This window comes from Oncorhynchus keta, chromosome 19 (assembly GCF_023373465.1).
Source record: "Oncorhynchus keta strain PuntledgeMale-10-30-2019 chromosome 19, Oket_V2, whole genome shotgun sequence".
Taxonomy (NCBI): domain Eukaryota; kingdom Metazoa; phylum Chordata; class Actinopteri; order Salmoniformes; family Salmonidae; genus Oncorhynchus; species Oncorhynchus keta.
Genome location: NC_068439.1, coordinates 35,263,608 through 35,285,774, shown reverse-complemented (window position 1 = coordinate 35,285,774; position 22,167 = coordinate 35,263,608). Strand labels below are relative to the sequence as shown.

At 42.2% G+C, this 22,167-nt stretch overlaps 1 protein-coding gene across 1 annotated transcript; it reads left to right on the top strand.

The window, feature by feature from the left end:
* The first annotated feature begins 292 nt into the window (after positions 1-292).
* LOC118398129 (vacuolar protein sorting-associated protein 45-like) lies at positions 293-20,810 on the top strand. Its single transcript, XM_035793175.2, has 15 exons — positions 293-579; positions 1,028-1,162; positions 1,715-1,775; positions 3,912-3,991; positions 4,268-4,336; positions 4,523-4,660; positions 4,735-4,845; positions 5,395-5,529; positions 9,470-9,583; positions 9,818-9,985; positions 12,424-12,582; positions 13,205-13,312; positions 13,433-13,554; positions 13,766-13,897; positions 20,079-20,810. Exons 1-15 carry the CDS (start codon positions 487-489, stop codon positions 20,161-20,163), a joined length of 1,710 nt encoding a protein of 569 aa, XP_035649068.1. The 5' UTR covers positions 293-486; the 3' UTR covers positions 20,164-20,810.
* Positions 20,811-22,167: the final 1,357 nt, after the last annotated feature.

Genomic DNA, 22,167 nt, shown 5'->3' with positions numbered 1-22,167 from the left:
TTAAACTACCTTTAAAAATGGTTAGTTACTTTAAAGACTGTAATAAATGATATGCTATTTGTACATCTCAATATTTAGCAATGTTGTCAGAAGTAATAACAAAATCTCTTTCATTTGAATGGTTTGCCCTTACCAAAAAGGCGTCCTCGTCTTAAACAATTGGCGGTGCATTGTGGGATATAACAAACATATGCTGACTTCGGATCAGTGAAATGCATGCTCAGCTAATGCTTTTGCCTGTGCGTTTGCTCTACAAACTGGTCCTGGATCAGTTAATCAATTCTTCACCCGGAAATGTATCTCGAGGTTCATTTCGAAGCAGACAGCTGTAACCAACCTCAGCTGAGCTGAACATTTGTCAACAATAGTTTAATTTGACCAAACGAATTGACGCGTTACCTGGTATAAGAGACCTTTACCGAATATAATTCGGCCTTTTGTGTATTTTTCAAGCTGCCATCATTAGCATTTTAGAAAATTGTCAAAATGAATGTGACACTTGCTGTCAAGCAGTACATCTCCAAAATGATAGAAAACAGCGGACCAGGGATGAAGGTTCTGCTCATGGATAAAGAGACGGTAAGTAATTGTAGCTAGAATGGTTACAATGTAGTAGTTCTAACGATGTAACGTTACATTGGTTACAATGTATCAGGTTACTTTTGTTGATATCCATTGTCTATCAGAGACAGACACGTTGAAGGGACAGAACCTTGAGTTATTCAACAATTCCTGGGAAATGTTAATAATATAGATAGGAGAACCAAGATTTTTGATAATGTCATAATGTCTGCAGCTATTCCCATTGGAAGTTGCATAGGAAAAAGATCAGAGAGGTGGATACACAAATGTGGATAGGCCTGCATCATTTGGACTCGACCATATTCAGGACTGTAACATTTCAGCTGTCACAACCAGTGATAGAAGGAAAATAATGAATCTCATTAATCTCTCAGCAAAATCTCTGGCTCAGGTAAAAAGGAATGTACTGCACCACATGCCTATTTGTTTGTGTTTGTCTCATCAGACCAGCATCGTCAGTGTGGTCTACACTCAATCTGAGATACTACAGAAGGAGGTCTACCTGTTCGAAAGAATCGACTCACAGAATCGAGACAACATGAAGCACCTCAAAGCCATCTGCTTCCTCAGGCCAACCAAGGTGCCCCAGTCACTGTATACACATTTATAGCCAGCCTTTGCTCTGCATTAAAGGTCCAATTAATCTGTTTTTATCTCCATATCAAATCATATCTGAGAAACAACTAAGTAACTTTCTATGATTGTTTTCATTTAAAAAAATAATAATAATAAACAAATAGCTTCTTGGCAATTTCACCATGGAAAGCCAAAACAGACTCGGGCGGTCTTGTCAAACAGCTCTTACACTAAAAGGGATAATCTTTTTCACAAATTCACAGTATTATTCCAACCTCATAGTGTGGAAATATATTAAACACAGGGGGGGAAAATCATGTTTTTGACTGCACCAGGCCTTTAAGACTTTAGCTTACACATTCTGTATCTACTGGATTGTGTCCATCCATAACTGTATGAATGCATATTTCAACTGCTTCATTGTACCTATACCGAATGTACACTCCATATTGCATTGCATCCATACACTGTGCACTATTTGGAGGCAAAATACTTTAGTCGTGCTCAAATTTGGATTTGTATGACACCCCTGACTTTCTCTCTGCCCTCTTTACAGGAGAATGTGGAAAATCTGATACAGGAGCTCCGGCGACCCAAGTACAGTGTCTACTTCATCTGTAAGGATTTCTGCACTGTTGTTCAAATCATATGGTTCAATGTTCTGATTCTTGTGAATGTTTTTAGATAGTCCTTGTTATCTGTATTTGATCTAAGATCTTATGTCTCAGGATCATTTATATGGTTTAGAACTATAGACTCAACATTGATTGCCCATGCATCAACAGCGAATTATGACAACTCAGTAATTTCATGGTGACGGCAATTGCCCATACAGAAAAAATAATATATGGACACGTGGTTTAACAACATGTACAGTGCCTTTTGGAAAGTATTCAGACCCCTTGACCTTTTCCACATTTTGTTAGGCTACAGCCTTATTTCCCCCCTCATCAATCTACAAACAATACACCATAATGACAAAACAAATACAGGCTTTATACATTTTTGCAAATTTGTAAAAAAAAAAAAAAAAAATTTAAAAAGCTAAAAAATAAATATACCATTTACATAAGTATTCCGATTCTTTACTCAGTACTTTGTTGAAGCACCTTTGGCAGAAATTACAGCCTTTAGTCTTCTTGGGTATGACGCTACAAGCGCGGCACACCTGTATTTGGGGACTTTATCCCATTCTTCTCTGCAGATCCCTTCAAGCTCTGTCAGGTTGAATGGGGATTGTTGCTGCAAAGCTATTTTCAGGTCTCTCCAGAGATGTTCGGTTGGCTTCAAGTCCGGGCTCTGGCTGGGTCACTCAAGGACATTCAGAGACTTGTTCTGAAGCCACTCCTGCGTTGTCTTGGCTGTGTGCTTAGGGTCGTTGTCTTGTTGGAAGGTGAACCTTCGCCCCAGTCTGAGGTCTTGAGAGCTCTGGAGCAGGTTTTCATCAAGGATCTCTCTGTACTTTGCTCAGTTCATTTTAGCTTTGATCCTGACTAGTTTCCCAATCCCTGCCGCTGAAAACCATCCCCACAGTATGATGCTGCCAGCACCATGCTTGACCGTAGGTATGGTGCTAGGTTTCCTCCAGACGTGACACTTGGCATTGGGGCCAAAGAGTTCAATCTTGGTTTCATTAGATCAGAGTATCTTGTTTCTCATGGTCTGAGAGTCTTTCAGGTGCCTTTTGACAAACTCCAAGTGGGCTGTCATGTGCGTTTTACTGAGGAGTGGCTTCTGTCTGGTCACTCTAACATAAAGGCCTGATTGGTGGAGTGCTGCAGAGATGGTTGTCCTTCTGTAAGGTTCTTCCATCCCCACTGAGGAACTCTAGAGTTATGTCAGAGTGACCTATGGGTTCTTGGTCACCTCCCTGACCAAGGCCCTTCTCCCCCGACTGCTCAGTTTGGCTGGGCGGCCAGCTCTGGGAAAAGTCTTGGTGGTTCCAAACTTCCACTTAGGAATGGGCCACTGTGTTCTTGGGGACCTTCAATGCTGCAGACATTTGTGGTACCCTTCCCCAGATCTGTGCCTCGATACAATCCTCTCTCGAGGCTCTACGGACAATTCCTTCTACCTCAAGGCTTGGTTTTTGCTGTGACGTGCACTGTCAACTGTGGGACCTAATATAGACAGGTGTGTGTGTACCTTTCCAAATCCAAAACATCTCAAGGATGATCAATGGAAACAGAATGCACCTGAGCTCAATTTCAAGTCTCATAGCAAAGGGTCTGAATACTTATGTAGATAAGGTATTTATGTTCTTTATATTTAATACGTTTGAAGATGTCCATACATGAAGATGTCCATAAATGATCCCCAACCAAATTTACTGAGCCTGAGCAATTTTGACAAAAATTGTGAATGACAGCTCGGGAAAATAGATTTACATACATTCGACATTCAAGTGTCATTTCGAAACACCTCAATTATTTTTTACTATGTTTCATAAGTGGCAGGTAGGCTATACCTCAAAAGCTGCAGAATTCATTTTCAACTACAACTCAATGATCCAACTTTTGCATGCAAAACGCCATCTTGGTACTTTAGCGTTAGGTTCCCAGAGGTCAATAGATACTCAACATTATCATTCAGGTAGAGAAGGTTGTGAGGTGTGAATGTGTATTTTTTTTCAAATATATGTACATATATTTTATTTATTTATATATTTGATCAATACATTTCCCAAATATATTGAAATATATTCTAATATTTTTTTTCCGTATGGGTGACATCCTCCTCCTCATCCTTTTTAGACTTCAGCAACGTCATCAGTAAGAGTGAGATAAAAGCCCTGGCCGAGGCGGATGAACAGGAGGTGGTTGCAGAAGTGCAGGTAAGTTAACACTAAGGGCAGTACTGTAGGGCAGGAACCATGCTTTAGGTACCCAACTTTTCTTTTTTACTATTCTGGACTTTTATTTGTATTTTTTTGTTTGTTGGTAGAATGATGCTCCATAGGTTTATCCTACTTGTCCTAAATCTAAATGTTGTATCATTTCTAGTTAGAACCCCTTTACGATACATATAGTCTTGTAATAGTAGAAATGAGTATGAGATATCCTTTGACATTTTAAACTGGAAATTAATAAGTTCTCTCATATGACTGCAGGAGTTCTATGGTGACTTCATTGCTGTGAACCCACACCTTTTCTCCCTCAACCTCAGTGGTGTGGCAAGGGTAAGACATGCAAATAGGCCATGACGCTTTAGATATGTGACAGTTTATAAAGTGAACCATTATTCATCTGCATTGATTTTAGATTAATGTTTTCTATTTGTCTCTGCGTATGTCATATTCCCTCTGTATTTTTGATCTATTTACAGAGTGCATTCATATTTCATTGTGTGTGTGTGTGTGTTGCAGGGTCGTAGCTGGGAGCCAACTCTCCTGCCACGTACCACCCAGGGTCTGACCTCGGTGCTGCTGGCCCTGAAAAAATGTCCCATGATCCGCTACCAGCTGTCCTCAGACATGGCCAAGCGACTGGGAGAGAGCGTGAAGGTGACTAATATCACATGCACACCTATCACACGCACATACACACACGCAATCTCACTACCCATCTCCTCCCCCAGCAAATAATCACCAAGGAGTATGAGCTGTTTGACTTCAGGAAGACAGAGGTGCCTCCTCTCCTGCTCATCTTGGACCGCAGCGATGACGCCATCACCCCACTACTCAACCAGGTCAAAATTAAGAGTCAGGGTTGTATTCAATATGCACAACAAAAGTAAATGCTCCAAAACGAAGTGAAACTAAGTGTTATCTGAATTTTTGGGGGAACTAATAGAAAATCATTTCTAAGATAATCTACTTAGATAATATATGTTTGGTATACATGTTTTCTAGCCAGGGACCAGACTGAGCGTTTTATCAGTCGGGAACCCAGGCTACATTATTACAAAAGATAGGCAATGACCAGGTCATTATATTCATACTATGTACAGACAGTATATTCACATCATTCTGACGTGTACTGCAGCCTCTGATCACTTGGGGGCAGCAGAGTCTTGTACTTACATTTACCAAGGCTGCAACCTGCACTGTAAACTAGGTCATGTACTCAAGGCCCTTTGTGTCACAGCTAATGAACCAATCTTTAGCTCATTAGACAAGCTAATCAATTGGTGAAACTACATATAATCTTCATCGCTGAAGGAATTTAGAGATGACATTAACTTTAATTGTAGGTTTCATTGTTTTGGTTTCATTGTTTGTTTCCCTGCTCCATCTAGTGGACGTACCAGGCCATGGTGCACGAGCTGCTTGGCCTCAACAACAACCGCATTGACCTGTCCAGAGTCCCAGGGATCAGCAAGGACCTGAAGGAGGTGGTGCTGTCTGCAGAGAATGATGAGTTCTATGCCAATGTGAGTCTCTAAGCCTGGTTCCAATTCTGCACAAATGTGCCCTTTGGCTTTGAAATGGTCCCATTGGGCCGGCTGGCTGGTAGCCTAGAGCTGGGTTATACACATTTTATTTTGTGAATGTTGGACATAAATTATTGTAAAAACACCAGTTTTATAGCACTAAGCGATTTAAATTTTTGAAATCTGTTCCAAACTATTCCCATGCATATTAGATAGATATGTGATCATATACAAATGTTAGCAAGATTTTAAATTATTATGTTTCCGTCAAATGTTATATCTATTTGGGTTTCTTGCAGGTCAATTTGCAGTCCACACATTTTTTGTAATTATGTTCCGGCCCCCTGACCATCCACTCAAGAAGAAATCGTCTATGGCTTTTTATTTTTTATTTAACCTTTATTTAACCAGGTAGGCTAGTTGAGAACAAGTTCTCATTTACAACTGCGACCTGGCCAAGATAAAGCATAGCAGTGTGAACAGACAGCAACACAGTTACAAATGGAGTAAACAATAAACAAGTCAATAATACAGTATAATTTATTTATTTATTTATTTGTTTTTTAAAGTCTATATACATTGTGTGCAAAAGGCATGAGGAGGTAGGCGAATAATGACAATTTAGCAGATTAACACTGGCATGATAAATGATCAGATGTGCAGGTTGAGATACTGGTGTGCAAAAGAGCAGAAAAGTAAATAAATAAAAACAGTATGGGGATGAGGTAGGTAAATTGGGTGGGCTATTTACCAATAGACTATGTACAGCTGCAGCGATCGGTTAGCTGCTCAGATAGCAGATGTTTAAAGTTGGTGAGGGAGATAAAAGTCTCCAACTTCAACGATTTTTGCAATTCGTTCCAGTCACAAGCAGCAGAGAACTGGAAGGAAAGGCGGCCAAATGAGGTGTTGGCTTTAGGGATGATCAGTGAGATACACCTGCTGGAGCGCGTGCTACGGGTGGGTGTTGCTATCGTGACCAGTGAACTGAGATAAGGCGGAGCTTTACCTAGCATAGACTTGTAGATGACCTGGAGCCAGTGGGTCTGGCGACGAATATGTAGCGAGGACCAGCCGACTAGAGCATACAGGTCACAGTGGTGGGTGGTATAAGGTGCTTTAGTGACAAAACGGATGGCACTGTGATAAACTGCATCCAGTTTGCTGAGTAGATTATTGGAAGCCATTTTGTAGATGACATCCCCGAAGTTGAGGATCGGTAAGATAGTCAGTTTTACTAGGGTAATTTTGGCGGCATGAGTGAGTGAAGGAGGCTTTAGATTTGATTTTGGATTGGAGATGTTTGATATGAGTCTGGAAGGAGAGTTTACAGTCTAGCCATTCTAGATTTGATTTTGGATTGAGATGTTTGACATAGTGAGTCTGTGCATCTAAATCTTTTTAGGAGAGTTTACAGGTCCTTGAAGCCAGACACCTAGGTACTTATAGATGTCCACATATTCTAGGTCGGAACCATCCAGGGTGGTGATGCTAGTCGGGCGTGCGGGTGCAGGCAGGGAACGGTTGAAAAGCATACATTTGGTTTTACTAGCGTTTTAAGAGCAGTTGGAGGCCACAGAAGGAGTGTTGTATGGCATTGAAGCTCATTTGGAGGTTAGATAGCACAGTGTCCAAGGAAGGGCCAGAAGTATACAGAATGGTGTCATCTGCGTAGAGGTGGATCAGGGAATCGCCCGCAGCAAGAGCAACATCATTGATATATACAGAGAAAAGAGTCGTTGCTGTTGGCCGAGGTTGGAGTAGCCAGGAGGAAGACCTGGCCAGCCGTTGAGAAATGCTTGTTGAAGTTTTCGATTATCATGGATTTATCGGTGGTGACCGTGTTACCTAGCCTAGTGCAGTGGGCAGCTGGGAGGAGGTGCTGTTGTTCTCCATGGACTTTACAGTGTCCCAGAACCTTTAGGAGTTAGAGCTACATGATGCAAATTTCTGCTTGAAAAAGCTGGCCTTTGATTTCCTGACTGACTGCGTGTATTGGTTCCTGACTTCCCTGAACAGTTGCATATTGCGGGGACTATTCGATGCTATTGCAGTCCGCCACAGAATGTTTTTGTGCTGGTCGAGGGCAGTCAGGTCTGGAGTGAACCATGGGCTATATCTGTTCTTAGTTCTGCATTTTTTTGAACGGAGCATGCTTATCTAAGATGGTGAGGAAGTTACTTTTAAAGAATGACCAGACATCCTCAACTGACGGGATGAGGTCAATATCCTTCCAGGATACCCGGGCCAGGTCGATTAGAAAGGCCTGCTCTTAGAAGTGTTTTAGGGAGCATTTGACAGTGATTAGGGGTGGTCGTTTGACTGCGGACCCGTAGCGGATACAGGCAATGAGGCAGTGATCGCTGAGATCCTGATTGAAGACAGCGGAGGTGTATTTGGAGGGCCAGTTGGTCAGGATAACGTCTATGAGGGTGCCCTTGTTTACAGATTTAGGGTTGTACCTGGTGGTTTCCTTGATGATTTGTGTGAGATTGAGGGCATCTAGCTTAGATTGTAGGACTGCCGGGGTGTTAAACATATCCCAGTTTAAGTCACCTAACCGAACAAACTCTGAAGCTAGATGGGGGGCGATCAAATCACAAATGGTGTCCAAGGCACAGCTGGGAGCTGAGGGGGGTCGGTAGCAGGCGGCAACAGTGAGAGACTTATTTCTGGAGAGATTCATTTTTAAAATTAATGTTCGAACTGTTTGGGTATGGACCTGGAAAGTATGATGTTACTTTGCAGGCTATCTCTGCAGTAGACTGCAACTCCTCCCCCTTTGGCAGTTCTATATTGACGGAAAATGTTATAGTTGGGTATGGAAATCTCAGAATTTTTGGTGGCCTTCCTAAGCCAGGATTCAGACACAGCAAGGACATCAGGGTTGGCAGAGTGTGCTAAAGCAGTGAGTAAAACAAACTTAGGGAGGAGGCTTCTGATGGTGACATGCATGAAACTAAGGCTTTTTCGATCACAGAAGTCAACAAATGAGGGTGCCTGGGGACATGCAGGCCTGGGTTTACCTCTACATCACCTGCGGAACAGAGGAGGAGTAGAATGGGGGTGCGGCTAAAGTCTATCAAAACTGGTCGCCTAGAGCGTTGGGGACAAAGAATAAAAGGAGCAGATTTCTGGGCGTGGTAGAATATATTCAGGGCATAATGCGCAGACAGGGGTATGGTGGGGTGCGGGTACAGCGGAGGTAAGCCCAGGCATTGGGTGATGATAAGAGAGGTTGTATCTCTGGACATGCTGGTTGTAATGGGTGAGGTCATCGCATGTGTGAGAGATGGGACAAAGGAGGTATCAGAGTTATGAAGAGTTGAACTAGGGGGTCCATTGTAAACTAAAACAATGATAACTAACCTGAACAACAGTATACAAGGCATATTGACATTTGAGAGAGACATACAGCGAGGCATAAAGTAATCACAGGTGTTGATTGAGAGAGCTAGCTAAAACAACAGGTGAGACAACAACAGCTAATCAGCTAACACAACAACAGCAGGTAAAATGGCGATGACTAGGCAGAGAGGGTCAGATTAACTACACACAGAGCCTGAGTTTGCGGCTAGGGCCGACAGATAAAAAATAAATAAACACAATGGAGTACCGTGATTAATGGACAGTCCAGGAGGCATCAGCTATGTAGCCAAGTGATCATAGTGTCCAGGGGGCAGCAGTAGATGGAACAGGGGAGCCCCACTACGCTAGCGACACGACGTTTAAAGTTAGTAGCGTCTGCTCCGGCTTAATCTAGCTGATGATCCCTTGCCTAAAGGTTAGGAACGCTAGCCAGCAAACCTCTTTAAGGAGACTCTGAATGAAAAAAAGGGCAGAATGTGTAGCGGCCGGTCAATGGGGAAGGTTAAAGAATTCCGACAGAGCCAGATGTTGGCAAACAACTTCCAATTCACTCTCACATTCTCTTATTCAGAATCTGTACCTGAACTTTGGAGAGATTGGCACAAACATCAAGAACCTGATGGAGGACTTTCAGAAGAAGAAGCCCAAGGAGCAACAGAAGCTGGAGTCCATCTCTGATATGAAGGTGAGACCTGGGCACTGTTGTCCCACAAGAACTCAATTTCACAGCATGTCCTGTAGCAGTTGATCATTTAGAACCACTAATACGTCTCAGCCACATTGGTTAATAACCACTCGGAATTAGATTAATTATGTCTTAATTCCAATAATGATACAAACCACAAATAATAATTGCTGCAAGTTTAAGAAATCTTTCTGTTTTCTTCTTTTTAATCATTCCCTCTGTTTTTCTATGCAGGCGTTTGTAGACAACTACCCCCAGTTCAAAAAGATGTCGGGTACAGTGTCGAAGCACGTGACTGTGGTGGGCGAGCTGTCTCGCCTGGTGAGCGAGAGGCACCTGATGGAGGTGTCAGAGCTGGAGCAGGAGCTGGCCTGCCAGAATGACCACTCAAGCGCATCACAGGTAAGACTCTGCTCTGGAGTTAAAAGGATACTTTGGGATTTTGGCAATGAGGTCCTTCATTTACTTCCTCAGTTATTTCTCTGTGTCCAGTATGAAGGAAGTTAGAGTTAGGTTTGCATGCTAGCAGATACCCATAGACTTCCAGTCATTGCACTAATGCTAGGTAGCGTTGGCTTGAGAAACTACCTCTAACTTCCTTCATAATGGACACAGAGACAAAAATGGTATCCACAAGTTCATCTGACTCTGAGTGGATAAAGGGCCTCATTGACAAAATCCTGAAGTATCCCTTTCAGGCCAATTTCCACAATTCATAAAGTAAAATTACATTTGATTCAGGTATTGACTTTAATCACCGTTTAGGAATTGTGGATTTGCCTTTTATTTCAAATGACAGTGCATTCGGAAAGTTTTCAGATCCCTTGACTTTGTTACGTTACAGCCTTATTTTAAAATGGATGAAATTGTTTTTTTTACTCATCAATCTACACACAATACCCAGTAATGACAAAGCAACACCAGGTTTTTAGAAATGTATCAAAAATTCAACATTGATATGACATTGATATGACATTTCCATATGTATTCAGACTTTGTTGAAGCACCTTTGGCAGCGATTACAGTCTTCTTGGGTATGACACTACAAGCTTCGCACACCTGTATTTGTGGAGTTTTTTTTCCATTCTTCTCTGCAGATCCTTTCAAGCTCTGTCAGGTTGGATGGGGAGCGTCACTGCACAGCTATTTTCAGGTCTCCAGAGATGTTAGATCGGGTTCATGTCTGGGCTCTGGCTGGGCCACTCAAGGACATTCAGAGACCTATCCCAAAGCCTCTCCCGCGTTGTCTCGGCTGATGTCCTTTTGTAAGGTGAACCTTCACCCCAACCTGTGCCTGGTTTCCTCCAGACGTGATGCTTGGCATTCCGGCCAAAGAGTTAAATCTTGGATTCATCAGACCAGAAAATCTTTTTTCTCATGGTCTGAGAGTCTTTAGGTGCCTTTTGGCAAACTCCAAGCGGGCTATCATGTGAGCTCTGTCAGAGTGATCTCCCTGACCAAGGCCCTTCTCACCCGATTGTTCAGTTTGGCTGGGTGGCCAGCTCAATGAAGAGTCTTAGTGATTCCAAACTTATTCAATTTAAGAATGAATGAGGCAGCTGTATTCTTGGGGACCTTCAATGTTGCAGAAATGTTTTGGTACCCTTCCCCAGATCTATGCATCGACACAATCCTGTCTCGGAGCTTTATTGACAATTCCTTCGACCTCATGGCTGGGTTTTTGTTCTGACATGCACTGTCAACTGTGGGACCTAATATAGACAGGTGTGTTCCTTTCCAAATCATGTCCAATCAATTGAATTTACCACAGGTGGACTCCAATCAAGTTGTAGAAATATCTCAAGGATGATAAATGGAAACAGGGTGCACCTGAGCTCAATTTCGAGTCTCTTAGCAATGGGTCTGAATACCTATGTAAATAAGGTATTTCTGTTTTTCATTTTTAATAAATTTGCTAACATTTCTAAAAACCTGTTTTTGCTTTGTCATTATGGGGTATTGTGTGTAGATGAGGAAAAACAATAATTTAAACAATTTTAGAATAAGGCTATAACGTAACAAAATGTGGAAAAAGTCAAGGCGTCTGAATACTTTCCGAATGCACTGTATTTTATTTTTCAATTTACCTGTAGGAAACATTTCTGTTATTACCAATTGAGTTTCCTGAATTGGCTGTTGAAATGAATCAACACTACAACCCTGCTCTGCACTGACTTGGTGCCAGAGACTGACGAGAATCACACTACTAGATTCTGTATGTAGATGAAACGCATGTCAAATATGAACCAGGCAGAGACTAGACACTGACCAGACACAGGCCTGAAATAGACATGACATGTGGTAGACCGGTAGACAAAGAGCAGGCACCAGACCGAACTGCCCAGTATGTAGGGGTCCTATAATAATAATAATAATAATAATAATATATGCCATTTAGCAGACGCTTTTATCCAAAGCGACTTACAGTCATGTGTGCATACATTCTACGTATGGGTGGTCCCGGGAATCGAACCCACTACCCTGGCGTTACAAGCGCCATGCTCTACCAACTGAGCTACAGAAGGACCACATCACTGTCAACAAGGAACATGTGACATCACGTTTTTTTTCTGGAGGGGGCTTACAGCTCAATGCTTTATTATACCGTAACACACACAGTTCACATAAAAGCATTAAAAAATACACAATTTTCCCTGTTTGTTGAAGAAGAATACAGCCTACTGCTGTATTGTATGTTGACTTGGCCACTTGTAATAATAAGTGACTTTCAGAAACCAATAAAACACTGCACATAGAAATCATAGTGAAGTGTCATTGAAAATAAATCATTTAAGTCTGTATTAAAGGCTATGGAAATTATAGTCCCTGTTGTTCTGCAGAACGTGCGTCGGCTGCTGCAGAACCCGCGGGTGAGCGAGATGGACGCGGTTCGCCTGGTGATGCTGTACGCACTGCGCTACGAGAGACACAGTAGCAGCATCCTGCCGGGTCTCATGGAGGAGCTCAACAGGAAGGGCGTGTCAGAGAAGCATTGCAGGGTAAGGGAACATTCTATACTGTACCACTACCTGGCCCTTGGCAATATGAGGACTGTATACTACCTGCCCCTTGGCAATATGAGGACTGTATACTACCTGGCCCTTGGCAATATGAGGACTGTATACTACCTGGCCCTTGTCAATATGAGGACTGTATACTACCTGCCCCTTGGCAATATGAGGACTGTATACTACCTGGCCCTTGGCAATATGAGGACTGTATACTACCTGGCCCTTGTCAATATGAGGACTGTATACTACCTGGCCCTTGTCAATATGAGGACTGTATACTACCTGGCCCTTGTCAATATGAGGACTGTATACTACCTGGCCCTTGGCAATATGAGGACTGTATACTACCTGGCCCTTGGCAATATGAGGACTGTATACTACCTGGCCCTTGGCAATATGAGGACTGTATACTGTTATTGTACCTGTCTATATATTATGTGGATGTTATTATTTTGGGTTTGTCAATGCCTCTGAGGATAAATAAATATACGTTCAACTCAACAATGTACAATACAGTATGTTTAATGTATCTGTTTCACCAATCTTAGGTGAAAACCAGGATAGAAGAATCAACGTATGCCTGTTTATCCTGTTTAATCTTTTACCTCAGATGGTAACGTCCATGGTGGAGTATGGAGGGAAGAGGGTGAGAGGAAGTGACCTCGTCAACCCCCAAGATACAGTCGCCATCACCAAACAGTTCTTCAAGGGGCTGAAAGTACACCGTTCTCTCCACAATTTAGACAGATACTAGCTAGAGTTGTGTGTCCATCTATCCATCCTCAACCAGTTTGTAATAAAACACCTTTGTTTTGTGTGTGTGCGTGCGTGTCTCCAGGGAGTTGAGAATGTGTACACGCAGCATGCACCGTTACTGCAGGAGACCTTGGACCAGCTGATTAAGGGGCGGCTGAAGGACAGTCATTTCCCCTACTTAGGACCCAGCTCCCTTAGAGACAGGTAGAGTGACACACACACACTTAGACACAACCTCAGACCCTACACCTGTATAGCCAAACACACACACTGTTACTGATGTGTGTGTTACTGATATGTAAAAACACATATTCTGTGTGTATGAGCACGGATAGGCTTACGGTTCATCACCATTATTGGATTACTCCAACCAGATGATAGCTCTATCAAGGGTAACCATATATTTCCTCTTCAGGCCACAGGATATCATAGTCTTTGTCATCGGAGGGGCCACCTATGAGGAGGCACTGGCGATCTATAACCTGAACCGCACCGTGCCTGGGGTTCGGATCGTACTGGGCGGCACCACCATCCACAACACCAAGAGGTCAGAATCATCAACCACACCTCGTGACTGTTTCGCCTCAGTCACATTACATCTAGACATAGCCATTAGACATCCATTATTTGATACCAGGTCAACACATATGATAAAAATGGCTTAACCCCCTAGTCAATGTTCCCGCCCTGCGGAAATCTAATTAGCATAATAAAAACATCCCTGTTAAAATACGTCTTTGTAAGATGGAGATATCTGTATTTTGCATGGATGCAGTGCAATCCACTGCATCCGCCAATGGTGGCCTTCCGCATCTGCGGTGGAAGGTGGCTGAGCTACAGAGGTGTTTGTCAGACCATGAGACGTCCTGAAAATCGGTCTTCTCACGAATACTTCTGTAGCGTCCGAACGTTTGGCCTAACTAATATGACCACTCTATGGACAGATGAGACTCTCCCGAATACGATGGTGTTCTCCGTTTTGCTCTACGACCCCACAAGCGTCACGGGACTCGTCTGAAGTCGGTACCTCCAATCTGCTAACGTCTGTAGCATCCGAACAGTTTGGGCTACACACAAATATGACCCCTCTATGGAACTGGGAGACTTTCATAAATGTCCATTTGTTTTTGCTTTGTTCTAGGATGTTGACAAGACTAATCTGAAGGTAGCCCGGTACCAGATAAATATTAATGGAAGTATAAACTGAGTGTACAGAAAATATTGAGTTGCACCGCCTCTTTGCCCTCAGAACAGCCTCAATTCGTCAGAGCATGGACTCTACAAGGTGTCAAGTGTTCCGCTGGGATGCTGTCCCGTGTTGACTCCAGTTGTTCCTACAATGTCAAGTTTGCTGGATGTCTTTTGGGTGGTGGACCATTCTTGATACACACGGGAATCTGTTCAGCGTGAAAAACCCAGCAGCGTTGCAGTTCTTGACACAAACCAGTGCGCCTGGCACCTACTGCCATACCCTATTCAAAGGCGCTTCAACCATCTACACTGGTTGAAGTGGATTTAATAAGTGACATCAATAAGGGATCATAGCTTTCACCTGGTCAGTCTGTCATGGACGATCCCTTATTGTCACTTAAATCCACTTCAATCAGTGTAGATGAAGGGGAGGAAACATGTTAAATAAGTATGTGCATAATGTTTTGTACACTCAGTGTATATGAAAGTAGTTTCGTGCCAATTATTTTGTTAAATATGGGTAAAAATATATATAATAATTCCCTGATCTTACTAACAGCACTCAGATATAGGACAGAGTATTTAAAATGAACTTCCTTTTTATTACATTTTTTTACTATATATTTTTTCCCATGTATGAATCTGTTATTCAATGCATTTCTGTGGGCTAATGGCATTAAGGCCAAATTCAGTGTTTCATCAGATATATATACAGTGCCAGTCAAAGGTTTGGACACACCTACTCATTCCAGTTTTTTGGGAGGGGGGTTTTGGACTATTTTATACATTGTAGAATAGTTGTTAAGACATCAAAACTATGAAATAACCCATATAGAATCATGTAGTAACCAAAAAGGTGTTGAAGAAATCTAAATATATATTTAGGTTTTTCAAAGTAGCCACCCTTTGCTTTGATAACAGCTTTGCACACTCTTGGCATTCTCTCAACCAGCTTCATGAGGAATGCTTTTCCAACAGTCTTGAAGGAGTTCCCACATATACTGAGCACTTGTTGGCTGCTTTTCCTTCACTCTGATGCAGTGTTCCATCACTCTCCTTCTTGGTCAAATGGCCCTTACACAGCCTGGAGTTGTGTTGGGCCATTGTCATGTTGAAAAACAAATGATAGTCTCAAATTTGGACTCATCAGACCAACGGACATATTTCCACCGGTCTAATGTCCATTGCTTGTGTTTCTTGGCCCAAGCAAGTCTCTTCTTCTTATTGGTGTCCTTCAGTAGTGGTTTCTTTGCAGCAATTCGACCATGAAGGCTTGATTCTCAGTCTCTTCTGAACAGTTGATGTTGAGATATATCTGTTTCTTTAACTGTGAGGCATTTACTTGGGCTGAAATTTCTGAAGCTGGTAACCCTAATGAACTTATCCTCTGCAGCAGAGGTAACTCTGGGTCTTCCTTTTCTGTGGCGGTCCTCATGAGAGCCAGTTTCATCATAGCACTTGATGGTTTTTGCGACTGCACTTGAAGAAACGTTAAAAGTTCTTGAGATTTTTTGGCTAGACAGACCTTCATGTCTTAAAGGAGTGATGGACTGTCGTTTCTCTTTGCTTATTTGAGCTGTTCTTGCCATAATATGGACTTGGTCTTTTACCAAATAGAGCGGTCATCTGTATACCACCCCAACCTTGTCACAACACAACTGATTGGCTCAAACGCATTTAGAAGGAAGCAAATTCCACAAATGAACTTTTAACAAGCCACACCTGTTAATTGAAATGCATTCCAGATGACTACCTTCATGAAGCTGGTTGAGAGAATACCAAGAGTGTGCAAAGCTGTCATCAAGGCAAAGGGTGGCTACTTTGAAGAATCTCAAATATAAAATATATTTTGAGTTGTTAAACACTTTTTTGGTTTTGAGTTTTGATGTCTTCACTATTATTCTACATAGTTGAAAATAGTAAAAATAAAGAAAAACCCTTGAATGAGTAGGTTTGTCCAAACTTTTGACTGGTACTGTACATGTAACCTACTTGGACAACAGGTCCCCACATTTCCTACTCTCCCACACCGAATACCTTGAAGCCACAGTGTTTTTCACTGTGTTTTTTGCTCTATTTCCCTACGTGGGAGCATTGCGAACCGTAGGTCGGGATTTTCCGACTTGGTTACATGTACATTGAACAACACAGCATCTTTTTCTTTTACATATTTTTTTATTTCTGTATAACAAAAAATCGACAAGAAGTTGGAAAATAATGTTTGCTTTCCCCAATTTGTGATTGAGAGGAATTCCTTCTTATGACGTGAATATCGAATATCGGGATCATCTGGTAGTCAGTGTTCTGTTCTGTACGTACAGTGTAGGCCACATTTGAATGTATTTTTTTGTAATGACTTCACTAATATTAAAGTTTCGGCATTTTGGTTTTTGTTAAATTTACAGAAATAACTTCAATGTTAAAGGGGAATTTTGCTCGATAACCATTTCACTCATTAAAATTTAGTTTTTTGAGTAAAATGTCCCTTTCTGTAACTTTTCTACTCATGGGGGCGGCAGGTAGCCTAGTGGTTAGAGCGTTGGACTAGTAACCGAAAGGTTGCAATATCAAATCCCCGAGCTGACAAGGTAAAAATCTGTCTTTCTGCCCCTGAACAAGGCAGTTAACCCACTGTTCCTCGGCCGTCATTGAAAATAAGAATTTGTTCTTAACTGACTTTCCTAGTTGAATAAAGGTAAAATAAAAATGGGGGTAAACTTTTTAGATGACGACTAAGAATATTAGTTGTGTTCTGTATGGTTTACTATGTCCTTGTTATCCCTTGGTTGCAATGGAGTCGCCTGAAGAGTAATTCAACTTGCATTCCTCTTTTGAACCTTCGTTGTTCTTTGTGTTGTGCGAAGAATCAAGGCCCTTTCTCTGAAAAGCAGTTCTTTCTTGACTCTCTCTCTCTCTATTTCTCTCTGACTGTTTTTGCTGAATGAAGGTTCTCTCTACACACAGCCTCTCTCAGCCTCTCCCCCTCCACCTCTCCTGCAACATCTCTCTCTCCCTCTATCTTTCTATTTTTATCTCTCTGTCTGACTGGCTGTGTTGGCTGAATAAATAATTGTATACATCTATATATCTTTCTCTCTCAGGCTGAGCTGAATAGAACATTGTGTGATTACGTAACACGGTGGTGCTCGGGAGATGCGTCCGTGCTCTTTTTGTGATGCCCCTTCTGACACTCCTGTGTGGGATCGCCCCTCTTTTCTGTTTCATCACGGGGTCTGGAGACACACACACACACACACAGATGTCAAACCATACATTTTTCTCCCGGTTATATGACAACTTAGTGGTCCTCGTCAACTGTTGATGAAATTCCAACTCGAGCAGGGTGAGATTGACCAGGTGTTACCTGAGAAGTGATTTAGCCAAGAGAGACCAACGCTCTCTGTTTGCAGTGCTATTACATCACCCGGGTTGCTAAGCAGCACCTACTGTATGTGCTGAGTGATGATGCTCCTTGGCCCCGTTTTTCACATTTTATCGCGGAGCGCTTGCTGATGCCCCTCAGGTGAAGTGTCTCCCACACCGGTTTATGTAACACCGTCTTAAACTTTCCTCTTCTGGGAGTTCAACTTCCAACTGTCTTTCTCTGGTCCTGAGGCGTTTCGTGTTGTACTGCAGCAGTCACTGTTGTGCTGTTAAGGTCATGGGTGCACCTGTGTTGTGAGGTTTCTTTTTTAGCGTGCCGTTGCTGTCCCATTCTAGTGAAAGGTTGATTCTCGCTGTATATGAGTTGTTTACATTTTAGTGTTGTGACATTCTCTGTTTTGCCTGTCACAAGCAGGCATGTTTATATAAGCAGATGTTGACATAGTGTCACGTGTTCATATTTCACATCTATGCTGCTAGCTGTATTTTCATTACGTTTTAGAGATTTAAAAAATTCTGCCAGTTTTATAGTTTAGCTCTGAGGGCAGATTCTAGGTATGCAAGATAGATGCCATCTAGATACCGTCTCCTGCCGATGTGACATTGAGTAAGGCACTTAACCCATAGGTTGCAGAGGGGGTCAAGGCAAGTTGTTGCCCTCCTGCCTGGCTGGCCCTGGCTTCTAACTCTTCTGTGTGTTTGTGTGTGTTGCTTGGGAGGTTTGGTTCAAGCGAAAAAGAAAAAAAAGTCCATGATCTGAAAATAGCAATGCACATTCATTTTTCTTTTATTAATTTTTTATTTAACTAGGCAAGTCTGTTAAGAACAAATTCTGTATAATGACGGCCAAACCCGGGCGACGCTTGGCCAATTTGTGCACCGCCCTATGGGACTCCCAATCACGGCCGGCTGTGATACAGCCTGGATTCGAACCAGGGTGTCTGTAGTGACACCTCAAGCACTGAGATACTGTACCTTTGACCGCTGCGGCACAAGTAATCTTCTTCTGACATCTACATACACGTTATTTAATAACCCTTTAATGTTGGCTGTGACGGCACGTCCCATGCTTTTTTAGCTCATAGCCGCAGTGTGTGGTACATTTGAACCATGATCTACCCCTTCACCCAGAAGCACTGTAAGACAATATGAATGGGGCTCTTAAATGCATCTTTTAAGCTTCTTCCCCCCTTTTGTACTGCATGAGTCACTCGCTGCCCATAGGTACTCATGAGCTGTTTCATGATAATGCTCCATGCAACCAGCCACACAAAGACACAATAAACACATTCGGGGGATTTGTCCAGGCCACCCTGTACTGCTGTGTGCTGCCCCACTGGGCCAAAAGCTGGAGATATATGCCTACCAATAAAGGACCAGTACCCTCGTCACTGCAGGGGTCAGTATCTCCCTTTGAAACCAGGACTGGTATTGAATTATAATATGGCTGATTGAATGATACCACGTTGCACTCTTGTGCCGTTTGAACTTTAACCTCAGGATAAAAATGTTTCTTAAATGTGTAGATGGGTGGATAGTAGGTTATCTGACCTAGGTCCTGGACCTAGACCATGTGTTTAGTCACTCGTTGATATAGGCTCGTTGCGCAGAGCAGGCTGTGTTATTGGAAACCCACTGAGAACAGTTGAATATTGGCAAATGTCACGCTGGTATCCCTGATATATCACTGCAATACTTTGAAATTACTGCTCTGTCAAAAGTCAAAATGACGGTCTTTCATTGGCAGAGGACTGTAAGAGAGACAAGACGGCTGCTCTTTAGAGCCTTGCCTTTCAGGGTGAGAAGAAGCCTAAATGTCTCTCGTGTCGTTTGCAATCACACCTTAAAATGTTAACAGAAATAGGTATTTTGACATTTCTCTAGTGGGTCTTTTTTTTGTTGTTGTTTTTTGTCCATGTCTCAGCCATATCCTTTCTTTAGACCAGAACCCTAGTGACACACACTGACACTGTGTCTGTGTCTGTCAGTGTCACAGGGCTGGGACTGAGGTAATCGTGTCTGTCATATTGGTTTCTGTTTTTAGATGAAAATGTATTTTGAGAGTCACAGAGATGTTGATGTACTGCTCATGCTTCTCTCAGCTCGTGAGGAACTAACGGAATGATATGTTCCTTTTCTGCCCTCTCGCACAGCTTCCTGGAGGAGGTGACATTGACGGCGGGTGCAAGCCAGGCCGAGAGGCTGCAGAGGGCGGGTGGTCATCCAAACAGACGCTGAATGTTTGTCGTCACCCCCCCACCACACACACACACACTCGCAATATCTTGTGTCTGTTCCTTATTGGTATCACTAGCCCATGCTTTAGTTCATGGTGTCCCACTAAAAACATTCCAGTGTGTTCAGCTGTCACCACCACACTGCTGGACTCTTTATCAACCCCTTAAAAACTTGTTGTAACTGGGGCAATTAACTCCAACCAAATGAACATGTAACTCAATTAGGCAGTCAGGTTACCTAACCCTGGGAACTAAAACGATCTGTTCCCCCACTTAACTAGGTTACCGAGTGGCTGACTTGTGACTGACCACTCTCAATGTTAGTGTCTAACATTTGAACCTATTGCAATGTCACATTTCCTCTTAAATTGAAGTAGAAAACTCCAGGCTTATATTAGACCCTTATTTAATTACTGAAAACAGAAGTGACACGACCTTTGAGTCTTGTCTATCTTAAAAGTGAATATATGGGCCCAAAAATGTCAAACATTTCTCTCTAAGATTACAATATGTACCGTGTATGTTTTTCTTCTTTTCCTATGTACATTTCCACATGCTATGTACATGTTGTTCAAACATACTGATTTTGAAATGAGTGTGAATATTTTAAAGAAAATACCAATAAAGAGTGAAATGTTGTGTCCCTCATTTATCTTTGTACGAATTTCCTGTAATGGTGTAATTGATTTTCCTTTCCATCACCCATTTCTTGTGGCAGTTGATGGAAATAGCTTTGACTGTTTTGATTTCATTCATATGTAGTGTTATTGTGCACAACTTTCTCCCTTAGATCAATAATGATAACATAATCCTGTTCCCCCCCATCCAATTCCATTATGCTAAGCCACGCTCTCTGAACATCTTATGAGAAATGCCCCTCTGTTGTACTTTTTCGTTGTACTTTTCGTTTTTACAGTATTTCCTGCACCGTGTTTCCGCTATGACATCAAAGTACAGATTGTAAACTGTATCTACTGTTGGCTGTGTTTGGTCTTTGATTGTGGGTTAGTATGATTGCTCTGGTTCAACCCCCCACAACAAACAACCCAAACATGTTTGGCAGCCAATGTTTGGCAGTTGTTTCTTTGCCAAGTGCCTACCTCCACTGCCAGCCACATGGGCCACATATATTCAGCCTGCCTCACTATAAAACCTCTCCACAAATCAAATCAGATCCTCTAATCCTTCACAACAACAACCAGCATTGCTTGGGTTATGTTCATAAGTAAGACAGCAGAAAGTGTTTTCAACGGGGAACGGAAATGTGCATTTCTTATTGTACTCTCTCTGTTTGAATCCATTCATTCATTTTAATACCAAATAAACCAGAGCCTGTTCACCATAACACAGTAGCAACTGCACAGTCCGGGTGCATCGCCTGGAGATTCTGACTGTGTATTCGGAGAGATCTGGGGATCAGGAAAAGGCTCAGAGTGTGTGCTCTGAGCAGCTCAATTCAGAATACTTACACAACACTGCTTTTTCTTATTTGAGGTTAAAAAAAAGTGTTCAGTTGTTTCAGTTTATTTAGAGGCTAAGTAGATGGGAATATGACTACTAGGAAAGTCGCCCCAGGATGTCTCTAATTTGCCAACAACTTCCATCTGAACCCAAGAGACATGAGTCGTACGACAGGATAATTTGCCCAATTTGTGTTTGTAATGACTAAGGTGAATGTGATGGAGTCAGTTTGACTCGGATATGTACAGCATTTGTCTCTTCTCATTTGTGTATCTGTATATTGAGGAGGGGAGAGGGAACAGGCACAGCTGAAAATAGTCAAGAAATAGACGACAACTACAGTCGTGGCCAAAAGTTTTGAGAATGACACTTCTATTAATTTTCACAAAGTTTGCTGCTTCAGTGTCTAGATATTTTTGTCAGATGTTACTATGGAATACTGAAGTATAATTACAAGCATTTCATAAGTGTCAAAGGCTTTTATTGACAATTACATGAAGTTGATGTTAAGAGTCAATATTTGCAGTGTTGAACCTTCTTTTTC